Consider the following 17,625-nt stretch of genomic DNA (forward strand, 5'->3'; position numbering starts at 1 on the left):
AATACTTTGTAACATGATTAATCAGATACTCACACTCACTCACACCCAACCAAACACACACATATACACATACAGAGTGCACTTTTTGACCTTTCGGTTCATATTGTTAACCATAGAATGTAAATTGGTTGCCTACAGGACAGGCTACGCCTAGTGTAGAGACCAAATATGATGTAATATTATGTGATAAAGTGTCTGTATATAATAAATAAATAAAAATAAAAAAATATAGGGGTTTTTTTATAGGTATTAGTATTAGTCTAATTGGCATTTAGTGAGTATTGGATAATTTGTAGATGAACATTTTTTTTTGTTATTTGTTTGAGTTCCCGTGACAGACTTCGTCATGCACACTTAAATGTTAACTGCTTATGGCTGCGACGTGGGGCGTCGTTCTCTTTCCTCAAATTGATATAGAAAGAAAGAAATAAATAAATATGGCCGAGGGAGGCGATTGCTGGTCTATGCATCATGCTCGTGAAAGGGCGCTACTTGTGGTGGCTGGATGATTCTTGTTACCGGGAAGTCAGATCCTGTTTTCTTTTTAATTTTTTTTAATAATCACTAATAAAATGCTCGCATAATGCCTTTATTTATTTACTGTGTATGTGGATTGATGCATCCACCGTACTCAATAACTCATAATCAAATACTTATAAATTACATTTTCTTCTTTTGACTTACTCATCTAAGGCATTTAGTATTTCTAATTTGAGTATAATTGTTGCATCACTTTGTATATTTTATTGCAATTGAAATTTATTTGTTAAATGATAAAGCTGTAAATGTTGATTTAAAAGAGTGACAATAAATTTCTTGCCACTTCTTCTCATTAAAGCTCAACGTTTTCCGAATTGGTGGTCAATGTAAGTAAAAATAAAGGAAAACTTTTGGGATTCATAAGTATTATTTCCTTGACCTACATGAATAAAGTGATTTGATTTGATTTACGACTTTAATCATTTTGATGAATTTCAAGTCAACGACAATATAATATGATGCTGCCAAATTATGCATTTTGGTATAATATCCGGTGCTGGAATAAACCTGCTGGTATCAATCTCAACAACTCTTCTGAACACTGTCCTTGACATATACAGTAGAAGATGCAGGAAGGGCGCACATCGTCAAGGAATCAAGCCGATGACTTGATTGTCGATGATTCGATCCGCTCTTCGGTTTATGCGTTTATGGGTTTTTATATCGGAGCATGCACCGTCATATTTATTTCACGCAGCATTGCCCATATATTGTTAGTATTAACTTAATCTAGGATTTTTAATATTATAAGCTTTTATTTTTCAGACTCGTACATTATTTAAAAATCCTTGTTTCTCAGATTAGCATAAAACTAGTCACCTATTGTCATTTCCTCCATTTTCTTGAAAGTCATAGATTCAATCATCAACCGCCAGCTCTTGGGATAACTAGAAGAGCACCAGCTGATGATCGATTGCTATGTGATACTACGTTCTCCTTTCTTAGGTTGCACTGAAGCCACCTTCCATTATTTTGAAACTTTCCCTGATGAGTAGGAGATCTGTAAAAGTTGAATAAGGTCCGGTGGCAATTCTGGAGCATATGGCCGCAACACTATCGGGAAAATGCTATCGGTCCCGCTCGATTTATGAATGTCCAAGGTGATAAGCACCTTAAGCATGCACATGAGGGAATTTAACTCCTGCACGTATGAGCCACAGCGTGGAACATGCGGTGGTGATTTATATTTATAGTACCTTGATCATATAGAGTCGAGCAGGCCGCGAAAAGAGAGCGGGTTATCAGGGTTTTCTTTCACGTCATGAGCCAGTGAGTCATCGTTATTGTGCAGGGGTGGAGTGACAGGCTTGCAAAAATTTCCTTGGACATCCTCGGCGAGTGACCAGAATGCACGAGTTCCCTTGGGAAGGCGTATTCTGCCTATGATTACTCACTGGTATTTTCATCCTTATAAGCATCATTTAGCTGCCATAAATAGTACCCATTTATAACCATGAACAGTGACCATTTATAACAAGTCAGTCAAGTATCGCAAATTTGTGTAATTTAAAAGAAATACGGTTATTTGTCCGTCTTTAATGTGCTACTAAGGCGTTTATCTGACAGCTATTATATTTTTCGAATTAATTACTTTTAAGATCGCGATATATAGACATAGTCATAAATAAAGTCAAAGTGAAAAATTATTTATTCATTGAGATTATACAATAAAACTATGGTGTGATTTTTTTTTTCCTGATTTTTTTTTTATTCCTTTTTTGATTTTTCTTTTTCCTGGAGAAGATTTCCATGGTACCTTTTTTTTTGCTGTGACAATCTTGGACATTGAACTTCTCCCAATTAATTTTAATACGTCTTTTTACTACAAATATTATGCTAGGACTGTCACAAGAGTTTGCAATAATGAGAAAGGCAATGGTGCTGTCATTAAGTATCGCAGCCCATCGTTACCCCGTCACTATATCAACTCTATCAGTAGATACTATCCAAACAGTTCATGGTAAATCTCTAAAAAACTCTACGAATTTTAGAGGGAGAATTTTAATAAAACACTGAATTTTATGTTTAACGATTATACTTTGCAGGCAATAATACTATACAATTGTTACACGGACATTGGATAATGATTTAAAAAAAAAATTGGCTACTACTTAAGTATCAAAACACCAGTTGGAACATATGGAATGTACTTAAATCATGAATCAAACATACATATTCGAAAAATCAATATTGAATAAAGAAAATTTGAAATTTATTACATGGCATTTTGATACATACTTGGATTTGACTAATAACTATACATAAGTATCTAAAAATATAAATTGTAAACATTTAAATTACTCATTCAACTTCCATAACATAAAATAATATAAATGCAATATAAGATTATGTAAAATTAGCAATTTATACACATCCACAAAACATGAAGCATAGAGATACAATGGTGGATAGAAACCTAAAATAATTCACACGCCCAATGTCACTGAATTCAATGATTTAACAGAGGGCCTACCATCAACTTTTAATAAGCGATGCGATTCCGATGCACTTCAGTACCTAAACTGAATCACTAAAATTCGTACCATGAAGTGCCTTTTACTGAATGGCGTTTGGATCGCTTATGAAGAATGAACGAAATAAAATTGCGTTTCGAAACCTAAAATGATATGATTTTAGCGGTTTTTTTGCTTAGAAAATACTAAAAATACATTTTAAAATTCGTCAAATTATTAACCATTAAGCCATTTTATACTTATTAAATAAAAGTAATATAAATAAATATACTTCTTTGAATTACAAATTAAATGTTTGCTTATGTGTTTTCGTAAAAATAACGAGTTATGAACGCACCTCCATTGATGTTTGATTTGACAGGACCACAGAGTACATTTTTTTTAATTCGTTCTTGCGAACAGGCTATAGCGCGGGCCCTTACTGCCTCGTCTTTAGTATTTTCATTTTTGGTATTTTGTTTTACAAAAAAGTCCAATAAAGTATTCTTATCTCATCTATAATCAATAAAATTTTTCATTTCTATGTTTACACTATTTTTTAAAAATTATTAACAACACGATTCACTTTACTCTGAGGAAGTAGCAACTTTTTTCGAATCGGTCACTTTGACAAATAAGCTATCCAGTTTAGGTTGAAAAAACACCTCATGGTAGGAATGAATGAACGAGCTAAATCAGTTTGATATTCAGTTGATATCATTTTTGACATTCAATTGACATCATTGCGATTTAATCAGTTGATTTGACGTCAACCTAAATTAGATAGCTCTAATCACGTCGTGGTACGAAAAAGCAGTTCAGTTTAGGTTGTCAATTGAATCGTAGTAAGAGTTCATGGTAGGCCAGCAGGTCAGAAATAGTGTCTCTTTGGGGTAGGGTGCGGGCGAGGACGTAGTATAACATTCGGAAATCGCAAGCAGTCTTTATTTATAAAGCGTTATTTCGCAGTATGATATACTTATATGCCTTTACTAGTGAATTATTTGGAAGTAAATAAATGCACAAGTATATGCTCTCCCTGATTTTAACCAGAATATCTATTCAATATAACAGTAATGCAATCTACATTTTCAAACCAAATCACAATAGTAGAAAAACACCGTGTGCATCACGAGAAAGATCAATCATCAAGAGAAGCAGAAAAGTTGTGGTAGCAGTACATCATCATTTCATAAGAAAGACGTGGACAAATTGCTCCACCATAGATCTTCACGACGATCGGTCCTGCGCACTGTCCTCATCCAACCTGTTCTGGCGATCTTGACCAGATCATCGGTCCATCTTATGTGGGCCTACCAACACTGCATCTTCCGGTACGTGGTCGCTACTCGAGGACTTAGCTGCCCTAACGGTCATCTGTTCATCAAGCTATGTGCCTTACCCACTGCCACTTCAGTTTCGCAATCATCTGGAGTATGGCGGTGCCTTAGGTTCTTCTACGGATTTGCTCATTTCTGTGCAGGGAAACTCCGAGCATATCCCTCTCCATTGCTTCGAGTTAGCGACCACGTTTGCGCTCCGTATGTCAACACTTGCAAGACACTGGGAGCAGTACAGGTATCAACAAACTCTCAATATTCAGTCCACATCTATTTTGCTAACAATTCTTGGTGGGCTTTTATACATTTTGTGTTAAATTTATTGTTTTATTTATATGATTTGTTATTATTAAAATGTTTATAAGCGCACGAGATGTTACGTTTGTCCTGATACACCGTTTGTAAACCAATATGTATGTGTTATTCTTATAGAGCGGTATTCAAAATGATCACTGTTTCAAGTAAACGTAAGTAGTTCGTTTTGAAGATTGTTTGAAATTCTTAATTTGACAGTCGTCCGTGTGTCGTTGAGTGAGCTAGGTACACATGAATACAGAAAATTTTGTGTACAAGAACTCATTATACATTGAACACAAATAGAACGTCATTGATTGTACATAATATCCACAATATACGATAAAATGTAGGTTTTCAAGGAGCTTTCTTCCACGTACTACAAAGCTGTGGAATGAACTTCCTTGTGCGGTGTTTCCGGCACGATACGACATGGGTACCCTCAAAAAAAGCGCGTATATACGCGCCTTCCTTAAAGGCCGGCAACGCTCCTGTGATTCCTCTGGTGTTGCAAGAGATTGTGGGCGGCGGTGATCACTTAACCACAGGTGACCCGTACGCTCGTTTGTCCTCCTATTCCATAAAAAAAAATGTATTTTTGATGTTTTGTCTGCTTTTATAAGCTGTGAATTTAACAAAATGTTGAACAAGTAATAAAACTGAATAAAGCAGGTATATAATTGGGAACGAGTTGGTATAATATATATCCTTATATTATAATATTTACAAACGATACATTTTAATAACCTAATACGTTACAGTACATTTCGTTATAAAAACAAACTAACAATGATTAAATGGTAGCTTTGAAGCAACTTTCTGTATTCAAATTACAGCTGATATAAATGTTACATGTTGATTTTATGAATAATTGTTACAAAATATTTTTTTAACATTTTACTCTATGATAATGTAACAACATAGCAATAAACATGTACATACAAGTTACAACGATAACTGGATTATTTTTACACCGATCAATTTTAGTTTTGTTTACACGTCAACTGACAGCTAGATTTATAAGCTTATTTGTGATTATCTAATCCTCAAATATATATATACACTTTATAATAATATTTCGCACTTGTAAATTCGTTGAAAAAAACACAATTAGAAAAATGTTTTTTAACATCATACATCTTTTCGGCTTGTCGTTAAATACAACAAATGCAAATGAAATAATATGTCACTGTCTTAATTCTTTAAGACGCGTGATGTTATATTAAAAAAGAGCGCAATAACTAATAGTCTGAGAGCCGAATAAAAAATGACCTTGTCCTATCCATTTAATGGATGAAATGTATTCAGGCTACGGCCGGTATCAGTGCTCCACCGACCGTCGGTGCGTACGTCAGTCGCGCTTGTCATTTATATGAAAGTTCATTAATCGTACTGTGCTGGACCGACCGTGCGCATGCGTATTTTGCTACGCACTGCGTACGTGGACCGTCGGTCGAGCGCGTACGCAGGCGTGCCGTCGGTCGACCGACGCGCTAGGAAACATATGAATTTCATGAACGCGTTCAGTGCTGCACCGTTTGGTAGACCGACCGTACGGATGTCTGTATCACCGTCGTTAAAAGTGATTTCGTACTGAACATGAACAAATATATCGACACCGTATGCTTAATCACCGAATTCGACTTCGCGAAGCACTACAGGAGCTCAAAATAAGTTTTGATGTTTCAAGTTGCCTTGTAATTTCGCCTATAGTTCATCAAAACTTTTGATCGACATTCTGAACTAATTAAAAATTTTTCTTTTCTTTCGCGAAATAATTAATATAAAATAATAAATGTAATTGTTGTAATGCTCTTTTAGCGTGGATTGGGTGAACATGATATCCACGTTTTCTGTTCCTAAAACGTCTAGGAAGATAATAAGCAGTAATTGTACTATTCGAAATTCGTGTCCATTTCATGTACTACTCAGGTCAGTTTGTTGGTCAGGAGAGCACTGAATGATTCAAACTGACGTTCGGTTAATACGTATCGTCAAGACATATCGTACGCACCGACGGCTGGTGTAGCACTGAAACCGGCCTACATTTAGTGCCCGACCGACGGTCAACGCTGACGTTAGTCAATCGTAGAAGCGAATGCATACAGTCCAGTACTGATGAATCGCAACGCGCGTACTCATACGTCGCGGTGACGAAAATCGTCGATCAAGAACGTCGGTCCGTTAACGTGCTATGGAGATAATACACTGCAATCACTGACCTATATAAATACCACTGGATGTTCCATATGTTTGACAGATTTTTTTGTGCATATTTTAAGCGCTACTCGCGAGCGTCCCAATAACTAATTATGACGTATAAGGCTGCGAAGGAACGTACAATACTCTGAAGATTTTTTTCATTTTGAATTAATTTCGTTTGTTTTGCGTCTTATTTATTCTTCAAGAATTAACGTGATAAAGTACACAATTTTTTTTTGTGAATTCTTTCCCACCATCTATCGATGTTTGCTGAGGTTGTCATTACTAGTTTTAGTACCGCAGACTCTCGCTATATGGCCAACAGCGTCAAAATGGTGAATATTAAACAAGCACAAAAGCACTTTGACAGCCGCCAGTCCTGTGGTATATACTCGTAGTAGAGGTCAGTGACTGCATTTGTACACGCGTAATCAGCAATAAACGTAACATGGTCAGCGTGTACGCTCGATCGACGTCAGCCTCAAAGAAACAACTGAATTAGGTTAGTCTTTAAAACAAAACCTTAAGGCATCGAACTTCCAATGAAACAGGGTGAACGCTTTCAGGTATCGCATTAAGAAAGTGGATTTATTTGAACTACAATACCTACTAGCAATTTTGACCAATGAGCATGAGCACTCGAGCCCGCTCACCTCAGTTGGTTGACTGAAATTTTTAAATTGCGAATATATTAGCATTGAGAGCCTACTGGGTTATATTGTCGATGCTGTAAGGTATAAATACAATGAACATTGAAGTATAGTATATAGAATTTAACACATTGCAATTAGAATACAACTTAATATAATTAAGGGTATAATATTAGGAAGACCAGCAGAGGAGGGATGTGATGTGAAGTCATTGTCTTCAGACCGATGTCCGCCTTCTCGAAGTGGACCCTGGAGACTAGATCGCACATCGTTTGTCTCTACATAATTTGTTTCAGACTCATCGTCGACCCTCGACTTGCGATACGGAAGTTCCATTTCTATTGAATGTAAAAAAATATTATTAGATCAAAAAATGTTACTTATACTTGTTTCAAATAGAAAGTATTTTTTATGAAAATAAGGGACGAGACGAGTAGGACGTTCAGCTGATGGTAATTGATACGCGCCACCCATTACAATGCAGTGCCGCTCAGGATTCTTAAGAAACCTCAAAATTTCTGAGCGGCACTACAATTGTGCTCGTCACCTTGAGACATAAGGTCTTAAGTCCCATTTGCCTAGTAATTTCACTAGCTACGGCGCCCTTCAGACCGAAATACAGAAATGTTTACACATTACTGTTTCACGGCAGAAATAGGCGCCGTTGTGGCACCCATAATCTAGCCAGCTTCCTGTGCAAAGGTGCCTCCCACTGGTATGGGTAAGTACTATGCTCGAGTGGTATACATGTCTTGAATTCTGTCGTTGCAGATTCATTGTTTGCTGAGAACATTGAGACAACAACACCAAAAACTAAAACATCACCTACATTCAGGTTTTCATTATTTCATACACGTACAATGTAGAATGTAATGTAAATTGTGGAATGAGCTCGATTGGCGGTGTTTCCGGATCGATACGACATGAGTACCTTCAAAACAAGCTCCTACATCTTCCTTAAAGGCCGACAACGCTTCTGTGATTCCTCTCGTGTTGCAACAGCGGCCGGCGGTGATCACTTAACAGCAGGTGACACGTACTTAAGGAGTTTTTTTTTTATATTTATAATTGTTTATAAATTTAAATTATATATAGAAATTTATTTAATTATCGTCTATTGGTTGTGGTTCAGAAGACATATGAGTTACAACGGGAATGGTAGCTGAAAAAAGTGATACAAATAGTCTAGTTGACCAGCTAACGTCAGGGTGTCGAATATGCGTGACGGTGTGCGCGCGCATCGTAAAAATTCACTCTGTTCTTCCCTAACGAGCCAAAAGAATCTATAAGTTAACTAGGGGCCATTTCCATACAAACATCTATATGAGTCTTCAATAGGACTCTGTTGTCTTTGGTTGGGTTTTATATTCATCTAGGGTTTAAACCCTAAAAAAACAATATAATGAATGTCTGTGTTCGTCTGTTTTGCTTTTATTTTATATTTTTGTTTATGTATGTGTTAGAGTACTCAAAAAAAGTACACAAAATGGCTGAATCATCAAGCTGCAAACAGAAGATGATCTGACAACAATAAGTCCAGCACAGAATATTTGATTACGTTCCTGTTTTAAGATTTGTTTGCAAATTTTTTAAAAATAATAATGAATTCTTACCATATAGTCTTATGTTCCCTTCAGCATCTCCAATAGAGTTTTTAGAGATGCATTTATATCCTCCCAGATCGCTTCGTTGTATATTTCGTATGATGAGACGCATCTGAACGCTGTATGCTGAGCTGTTGATTTCACTCATTTGGTACTTGTCATTCGATATTATCATTTCACCTGCAAAGAAAAATATCTTATACCATCGCCGAAGGTCTAGAATCTCTCTATTAGAAATTTATTGAATTTGGCATTTTTTTGCGGAAATCCATAACTATCCAAACGTTGTCTTGAGTGTCATTTCGGCTAAAATTTGTCTTTTAATCAATTCGACACGTGTTTCGCCTCTATACGAGGCATCTTCAGGAGTTTTGATTCAGTTGATTTGCCATTTTCAGGCATGATACTTATCTCTCGAAATCTTAACAAGAAGAAAAAAAACACAAAAACATTTGTCTCTTGTGAATCAAATATTATAAATATTGCAATATTTACGAATAGTTAATCTGAATTGTGTTTGATTCAGACATGAACTGGCACGGGCTGTCCTTTGGAAAATTGAAATGTATGTTCTGTCAAAATTGCCTAACATGTAGTAGGTTCTGTTCTCATTCCTTTCTTATTTTCACTTAAACGTTATATTTAAGTAACTAAAACTTGGGCTACTGCATCGACTGCCGAAGACAGAAGCAAGCGTCGCAAATATGTCGTCAATGAGGCTTACATCGTTGTGCCGTTTGGTGTCAAGACACGTAGTCCGTGGGGCCTACTCGCTTCAATAGGGCTATTGGCAACCCAAGCGCTGGCAGCTACTTCGGTCAATGGATCAGCCTAGCTATCGAACATGGAAATGCTGCCAGTATTCTTGGTACGCTTCCACGTAATGATAGTTTTAATTTAATGTAATCATAGTATTGTAAGTATAGTTATAACATTTCGTTTTGTTTAAATATGACACGACGCAATATCTAAATGTATTAAGGACAAAAACCACTGACAAAACATTGAATATACCCTTTACGTACACTACTTTAATTTATCCTATCATCTGTTATTGTAGAAGTCTTAACTTAGGTATTGAATCATAATAACATTTCCTCACCCTAAGTCGATAGTAGCTACCCTTCCGATCATTTATATTCGACCACATCCGAGCATTGTTCCGATATCGAAATGATATATGTTGTTGCGACACGTCGTATAAATAGGAGGTAACAAATATTTGAATATGTGTTTATACTTAGACACCTAAGATTTAGACATTGTTTGTTTGGTAAATCAAATAAAACACCCAATCTATTTATACCCATTGCTGGTTGATTTTAAGCTAGTACCAGTGGGATGCTTCTTTGCACAGGATGCCGGCTAGATTATGGGTACCACAACGGTGCCTATTTCTGCCATAAAGCAGCAATGTGTAAGCATTAGTGTGTTTCGGTCTGAAGGGTGCCGTTGCTAGTGAAATTACGCGGCAAATGAGACTTAACATCTTATGTAGTGCGCCTCATAACTTTTGGGTTTTTCAAGAATCCTGAGCAGCACTACATTGTAATGGGCAGGGCGTATCGTATATCGTATTACCATCAGCTGAATGTCCTGCTCGACTCGTCCCTTATTTTCATAAAAAAGCAACAAAAGAGCAGGCCCGCAAGTATTATACAACTTTGTATAAACAAGTATATATATAAAACTATATATATCACTTACGCATAAACACTGAAATCATTAAAACCTAGCTAGATTGGTATGATGGTGATGATTAGTGATGACTTAAGGGCTCCACAGACATTGGTCTTGGTATTCAATAAAATACCGGACAGTATACTAGAAATAGCTGAGCACAATTTCAAAGAAATATATTAAAGCTTCTTTGACAAAGAATGCTTTTAATTTAAAAAAATGCATTGTAATATATATGAACTTAGACATAAACTCAAGAACACGTTAAGAAACCTAAATTACGAAGCTACTGAAAATCTTATTCGTTAACCACTACTTATATAAGGTATAGCATTTGATAAATAAAAGGTTAAACACATACTCACACACATACACACACAAGTACATATACACACACAAACACACAACACACGCCCTAAATTATATATAAAATAGTTTTTGTGTTCAAAAGTTGTTGCATAACTTCCATTGTTAGACCTTAAAATATGTTGATGTTTTTTATTTGACATTTTACATTGCACAACTGGGAAGAGACTGACCCCCATGTCACGGGCTGTCCTAGTTTTGGGGTCGAGGGTAATTTTAAGCAAAATTGTATTTTTTTTTGCAACAAATGAAGATTTATTATTTAATTCTTCGCCCCATGTCAAAGCCCCTTTATGAACTGATGTAGCTTCATTATGTTTACCAAGTGTTGTTGCAATATGCTATGTTATTATTATTATTATATTATTATAAATATATTTATATTTCTTATCGGCAGTTTTAAAGCATTATTTACATTTCAGTTTGAAGGGTAGAGTATCAAGTAAAAGTTACTGTGCTACTAACACTTTGCAGTTTATAAATTCTCAAGAACAGTAAGATTGTGCTGCCACGTAGAATTTGGGGTTTTCAAGAAATCCTCAAAGACACTGCATGGACGACGTATCGCTTACAATCAGATGCACGTCTTTTTTATCTCGTCATTTCCCATCATAAAAAAATATGCGGCAACTATAGTAGCAGTTTTTATTGCTCTCTGAAGAACGACTTCATATTTAGATTATATAAACCAGTTAAATGTTAAATCAATAAATGTCACAATATATTACAAAATGAATTACAAGTAGATTAAATATTTTTCTAAATTTAGGAAAAGTATCACCTACTTTATCAATGTTGAGAACTTTATTTATACTATTACCTATATAAACTTAACATCCTATTGATAGGTGCTGAGAGCCCTAGGTTTGTTTTTGAGACGACAGCTTTGAAAGGCATATATATAAGGTTTTTACACGACTATACGGCCGTGGAATTCTTACAGATATTTTATAAAGTAAGTCGGACGCGAAAAGTCAATGTAAAAAACATAGGTCTAATAGTTTTCTACGATCCAACATCTTATAACCATTTGATTTTTGCAATACGATTTGATTTTTTTAACTAAACTTTCAATCTGCCATAGAATTATATATTGGTAATAATACATACCTAATAGAAAGAGGAGTGGAATATCGATTGAGCCCTAAGATTTTTTGTAACAGTAACGTTTTTGCTATAACCTCCTGCATGTCTCTGGTCTCATGCCGTTGCCAAACGACCACCGTTTAGAACTCTATTATTTGTTTAGCACACAAGACATTAATCTGCAGGAAATTTTATAAACGACTAAAAAGGTAGATACTTAAAAAAATGTTGTCCTAGCTAGCCGCCAGTTGCAGAAAGCATATTTAAAGTTAATAGTATAATAACAAACAAAAAAAAATATAAATTCAAAGTTAAAATATCTTTATTCATTGAAATCATATTTGATCATTTTGAATCGTCAATTTAAGGTTTCTTATAATAATAAGAGCAACATTATGTAGTTTGTAAAAATAATACATATACTTATACTCTAAAAAATTATAATACATATTTTGTTTTATTAAAACAGAGTTAAAGCATGCTCACTCCCAAGCATTTTTATCATCTAAGTAATCCGTTATTTTATAATAAGCTTTTTATAAAATTTCCATTTAGTTGAATTTTTAAATTTGTTTTTTGTCAGATTTAGCATATCACTTGGGAGTTTGTTATAAAAGCTTATACATTGCCCTTTAAATGATTTATCAACTTTATTTAGCCTGGTATTGGTAACAGCAAGCTTATCTTTATTCCTTGTATTAAACTTATGACTATCGCTATTTTTCTTAAACAAGTTAATATAAATACATAAAGATTAAAATGTCATATTCTTACTAAGCATTTGTTATTTGTACAATTCCAATATTCTCCTAAAATTTCGATGATATGTATCACATTTAACGTTGCAGCAAAAAACCTATCAAATAATGAAATACCAAACAAAGTTAGCGAAGAAAATTCTTTCAAATTAACAAGACGAACAACAATAAGTAATCTTATAGCAAAAGAATTATGTTAAAATCGTGTAATGTTCCGGTTCGAAGATTCGCTACAATTTGAGTATACATTATAAGCACGGTTGGCACAGGGTCAGGCTGCTACTCGTTCTACATTAAAAATTGCTTGCATTCTTCTTGTCCCGTTTATTTTTGCGGGCGAGTTTTATTTTTCGTTTTCATTCAGCCACCGAGGCTTATTTTATTACAGCGACGTTTAATTGGAATTTTTCGTATTTGGTAATATCAGTTTCATAGCGGCATTATTTACAACATTGTTCGTCTTGTGATTTTTCAGTGTTATCTATATCGATACAACAAAATGTTACTTTTTTAACTTTAATTTAGAAATGCGTATATAATGTTAGAAGCTTCAATCATTACCCATTATTTCAAGTATTTTTTTGAAGTTAATATTTTGTTTAAGTCCTAGAAGTAAGGGTTATCACTTTAAAACATTACAAATTGTTTGCAAGAGCGACATCGTGAGTCAATTTTGTAATATGCAATGTTTGGGGTTAAGCAGGTTATCAGCTGTAAAGTAGATCCTAAGAACTGATAAGTAGATGAAGCCACAATCTGAGAGTTGAACAAATCATGCAAGATTTAATAACGATACGTCACTCGGACAGTTGGCTTAGTTGGTAAGAGCGCACGCACGGATTGCAAGAGATCGCGGGTTCGAGTCCCGCATCGTTCATAAGATTTTGTTTTCAAATTTTATTTGTGTAATATTAACTAACAATAATAAATTGAGCTCAGAAAACAGTATTGTAGTAATGAGTCTTCAATCAAGAAACTTCGAAAGCTATCAGTAGTGTGTCCGTGTTGATATATACCTAGTATGATCACTAGATATACTAACTGTCCATCCTCTGTTAAAGACTATAAAAAATGGGTGGCTTAGTACTTTTAAAAGTAAAAATGCTGAGAATGCAACTAAAGTCAGGATCGCCGAAATCCTATAAGGAATCAAAAAAAAAATTGCGAGAAATAATGATTTCCGATACAACTATTTCACGTATTATCAAAAAAAAAGACCTGAAACTTGATTGGTGATTACCGTCATAAACAGAACATGCCCTAAAGCAGTCCATATAGTTATAGAGAATACTCGTACACAATGCTTTTGGCCCAATACAATAAAATACAGAAAAATGCTTGCCATTGATGAATACATTTCCATACTTGATATTCATTACAACAATCTAAATAACAAAGTGTGCGCTCTTTATTCCAAAGAAGCTTGACAAGGAGTGAAAATTGTAGCCAAAGAATATCAAAAGAACGTCTTAGATCGTGTTGTAAAACCTCTTAGGAATACTCTTTCCGAAAATGTACCTTGCACTTTCCAGCAAGACTCTGTTTCTTGTCTAGCCCAGATTCCCAATGGTTCCACCACTTGGACCACAAATTATGTTGAGTTTTAGACATTGCCTATTCTTAACGACACGCCAATATCGAGTCGCTTACGAAATCCAAAACAAGCAGTGACTAAATTTACCAGGGCAACAGTACGTAAATTTATAGATTCCTCTAGTTCCTAAGTCTCGTACAGCCTTTGTGGAATCAATAACCGACTGCTGTTTTCCCGAACCGGTAAGATTTAGGTTCCTTCATGAAAACCTCCTTCCAAAATTCCTTCCCACCTTAATGGCCGGCAACGCATCTCTTGACCTCTGGGTTTGCCTATGTCCATGGGCTGCTCCCTCGCCACTATCACGTGAGCCTCCTGCCTGTTTGCCCCCTCTTATATAAAAAAAAATAATAGAGATATAACTTGATATAGTTCTGTATTAAGTACTAGCTGTTAGCGACTTCGTCCACATTTACCAGTGAAACCATATTAGTTGGTATTCCTTTGCTGTCACATGCATAATATATATAATAATAATAATATTGACACACTTTTTACACAAATTATCTTGCCCCAAATGAGGCATATATAGCCTGTGTTATGGGTTGCAAGACATCGATATATTTAAAACAATATACTTACTAAAACAATCATATTTCTCTCTCATCGTTAGGGCAGCGTTCGTAAGTACCTAACGGTTTCGTTCTACCATTTTTCTTCGACTTACTTTGCAAATCCGACAACCACGAAAGAGTCTTTTAAATTTCAAAATTCCCAAAAATAATGTAGTTTATTTAGTTTTATTTTGGTAACAGAATCATCAAAATCGGTTGAGTTTATCCAGAGATAGCCGCCTACAACCACAAAAACTGACAAACTTTATATCATTATAATACTTAATTAAAATTCAAATATTTTTATTTAAAATAGGATGTGACATCACTTATTGAAAGTCAATGAAAAAATTTAAATAAATCGACTTCAAAAATTTAAAAGTATCAAAATATAACTAAAAATTTTATTTAATACACCTTTACCTTTAATATTAATAAAATGCCATTATATATTGGTAATAATACATACCATATTATACGTGCTACCTATTGATAGGTTTTAAATCGGTGCCAAGCCCTAAACAGCTTACTTACTGTTATTATTAAGGTTGTCTGGCCACGCGTGTCTGTCCGCTTGGGTTTTTTGTTCTAGATATAGCTATCCCGCTCAAAGTCACGCGTGGCGAGTGTAGGTACTTGCTATTACATTTGGATTGGCACCGACTTCAAAGCTATCAATATGTAGCACATACAAATAATACTATTTTATATTAATATTATAGGTAAAGGTGTATTCAATTAATTTTTTAGGTATTTGATACTTTTCAGTTTTTGAAGTCGGTTTTTATAAACAGAGTTTTTTTTTTATTTTCACTTTTTAGTGTCACGTAATAATTATAATATACTAGCTGACCCGACAGACGGTGTTCTGTGCATAATAAATAAAAATACTGTTTTTTATGAATTGTCAATACTATTTCATAATATCAAGAATTATAATATAGGAAAATATGCTTCCTGTCAAACATAATATAGAACGTTATACTCCCTGTTGTAAACTTTATTGAAATTGATTCACAGCAGAACTGTCAAACCTTGCGTCTATAAATTTTCTCACAGAAAAGATCTCCGTACAAAACAAATATTGGAAATAAGAATAATGATAGGTTCTTAATCGAAATAAAAAGTATCCTATCTCTCAAGTTGGACTAAGCTGCACTCCATGAAGTAATCCCCATTAAAATCCGTTCATTAGTTTAAGAGTCCATCGCGGACAAACAACGTGTCATGTAATTTTTATATATATACCCATTCCGAAAAGTATGCCTCAGACATGAGAAGAAAAAAAAGGTGACAAAGTAAACAATTAAACTTATTATTTAATAGCCTGATGGCGGTCGCTCCATTCCCAATTTGTGCTATCATTAAGAAAGTCATTTATTTTATAGTAACCTTTACCCCACAAAAATGTTTTTTCTTTCCACACAAATTATTTTGAACATAGTAAATATATTTGTTTTGAACATTTTCTTAGGATCTAGTTGTAAAAGCATATACATCGCCACACAAAAGACTTACTTACTCAACTTGTATAGTATTATAAGTATAGATAAGCTAATCAGTATGGATTCATTAGTAAGTCAAATATATCAGTTGAGGTGTAGAGTAGGGGTTGGTTTTGGCTTGAATTGACCACAAATCTGCGGCGAGCTCAGTGCAACTGACACCTTGGTGTGACAGCGTCTGTTACGCCCAGTTTTGTTTACGACTATTAGAGTACTTTATTATTACCAATAAATACCATTATATGATTTAACACAGTTAGTAGAATAGAATAGAATACAAAAGTACGCTCAATCTCATCTTTAACAATATTCTAAGGTAAGGAAAAAAATACTACAAAATACATCGATAAAAGAGGTAATAAAATGTGTAGATAGATATCTATACAAAAATAGTACACAGTCGTATCTTACTTTTTTATAAATAATGATTAAACGACAAAGAATCGAAAGCAAAAAAATTGAGAAAGTCCACAGTATGTGCACTTTAGGTACTAAAAAAAATATTTCGGTACAATAATGTTTTCGACCAATTTCACTGCCACACGTCCGGAAAAGTTATTATTTTAAACAGAATAATTGTTATTGTTGTATTTTTTTTACCTCATTTTTATATGACGTGCACTCATAATATACTGAAACAAAGAAAACAAAGAAAAATAAATTTCTATTGCAAATAACATTTCATATCATCAGGATTTCTTCGAATTCATTCACTTACTGCTTTGACCACCTTATTCGGGCAAGATAATTTGTAAAAAGTGTGTCAATATTATTATTATTATATATATTATGCATGTGACAGCATAGGAATACCAACTAATATGGTTTCACTGGTAAATGTGGACGAAGTCGCTAACAGCTAGTACTTAATACAGAACGACATCGGCAAAACCAGAGGTCAAGAGATGCGTTTCCAGCCTTTAAGGTGGTAGTATGCACTTTTCTTGAAGGAACCTAATTCTTACCGGTTCGGGAAAACAGTAGCCAATAATTAATTCC

The 17,625-nt window shown here is 34.5% G+C and overlaps 1 protein-coding gene across 1 annotated transcript in view; it reads right to left on the reverse strand.

The window, feature by feature from the left end:
• Positions 1 to 2,557: 2,557 nt before the first annotated feature.
• The window catches only part of LOC126966329 (lachesin-like), a 173,265-nt gene continuing 158,197 nt past the window's right edge, over positions 2,558 to 17,625 (reverse strand). Inside the window, exons 8-9 of the mRNA XM_050810319.1 lie at positions 9,093 to 9,263; positions 2,558 to 7,817 (exon numbers count right to left, since the gene is read on the reverse strand). Of these exons, the coding sequence (XP_050666276.1) occupies positions 7,603 to 7,817; positions 9,093 to 9,263 (386 nt within the window). The 3' untranslated portion in view covers positions 2,558 to 7,602. The remainder of the gene's footprint in view (positions 7,818 to 9,092; positions 9,264 to 17,625) is intronic.

This window comes from Leptidea sinapis, chromosome 10 (assembly GCF_905404315.1).
Source record: "Leptidea sinapis chromosome 10, ilLepSina1.1, whole genome shotgun sequence".
NCBI classification, from domain to species: domain Eukaryota; kingdom Metazoa; phylum Arthropoda; class Insecta; order Lepidoptera; family Pieridae; genus Leptidea; species Leptidea sinapis.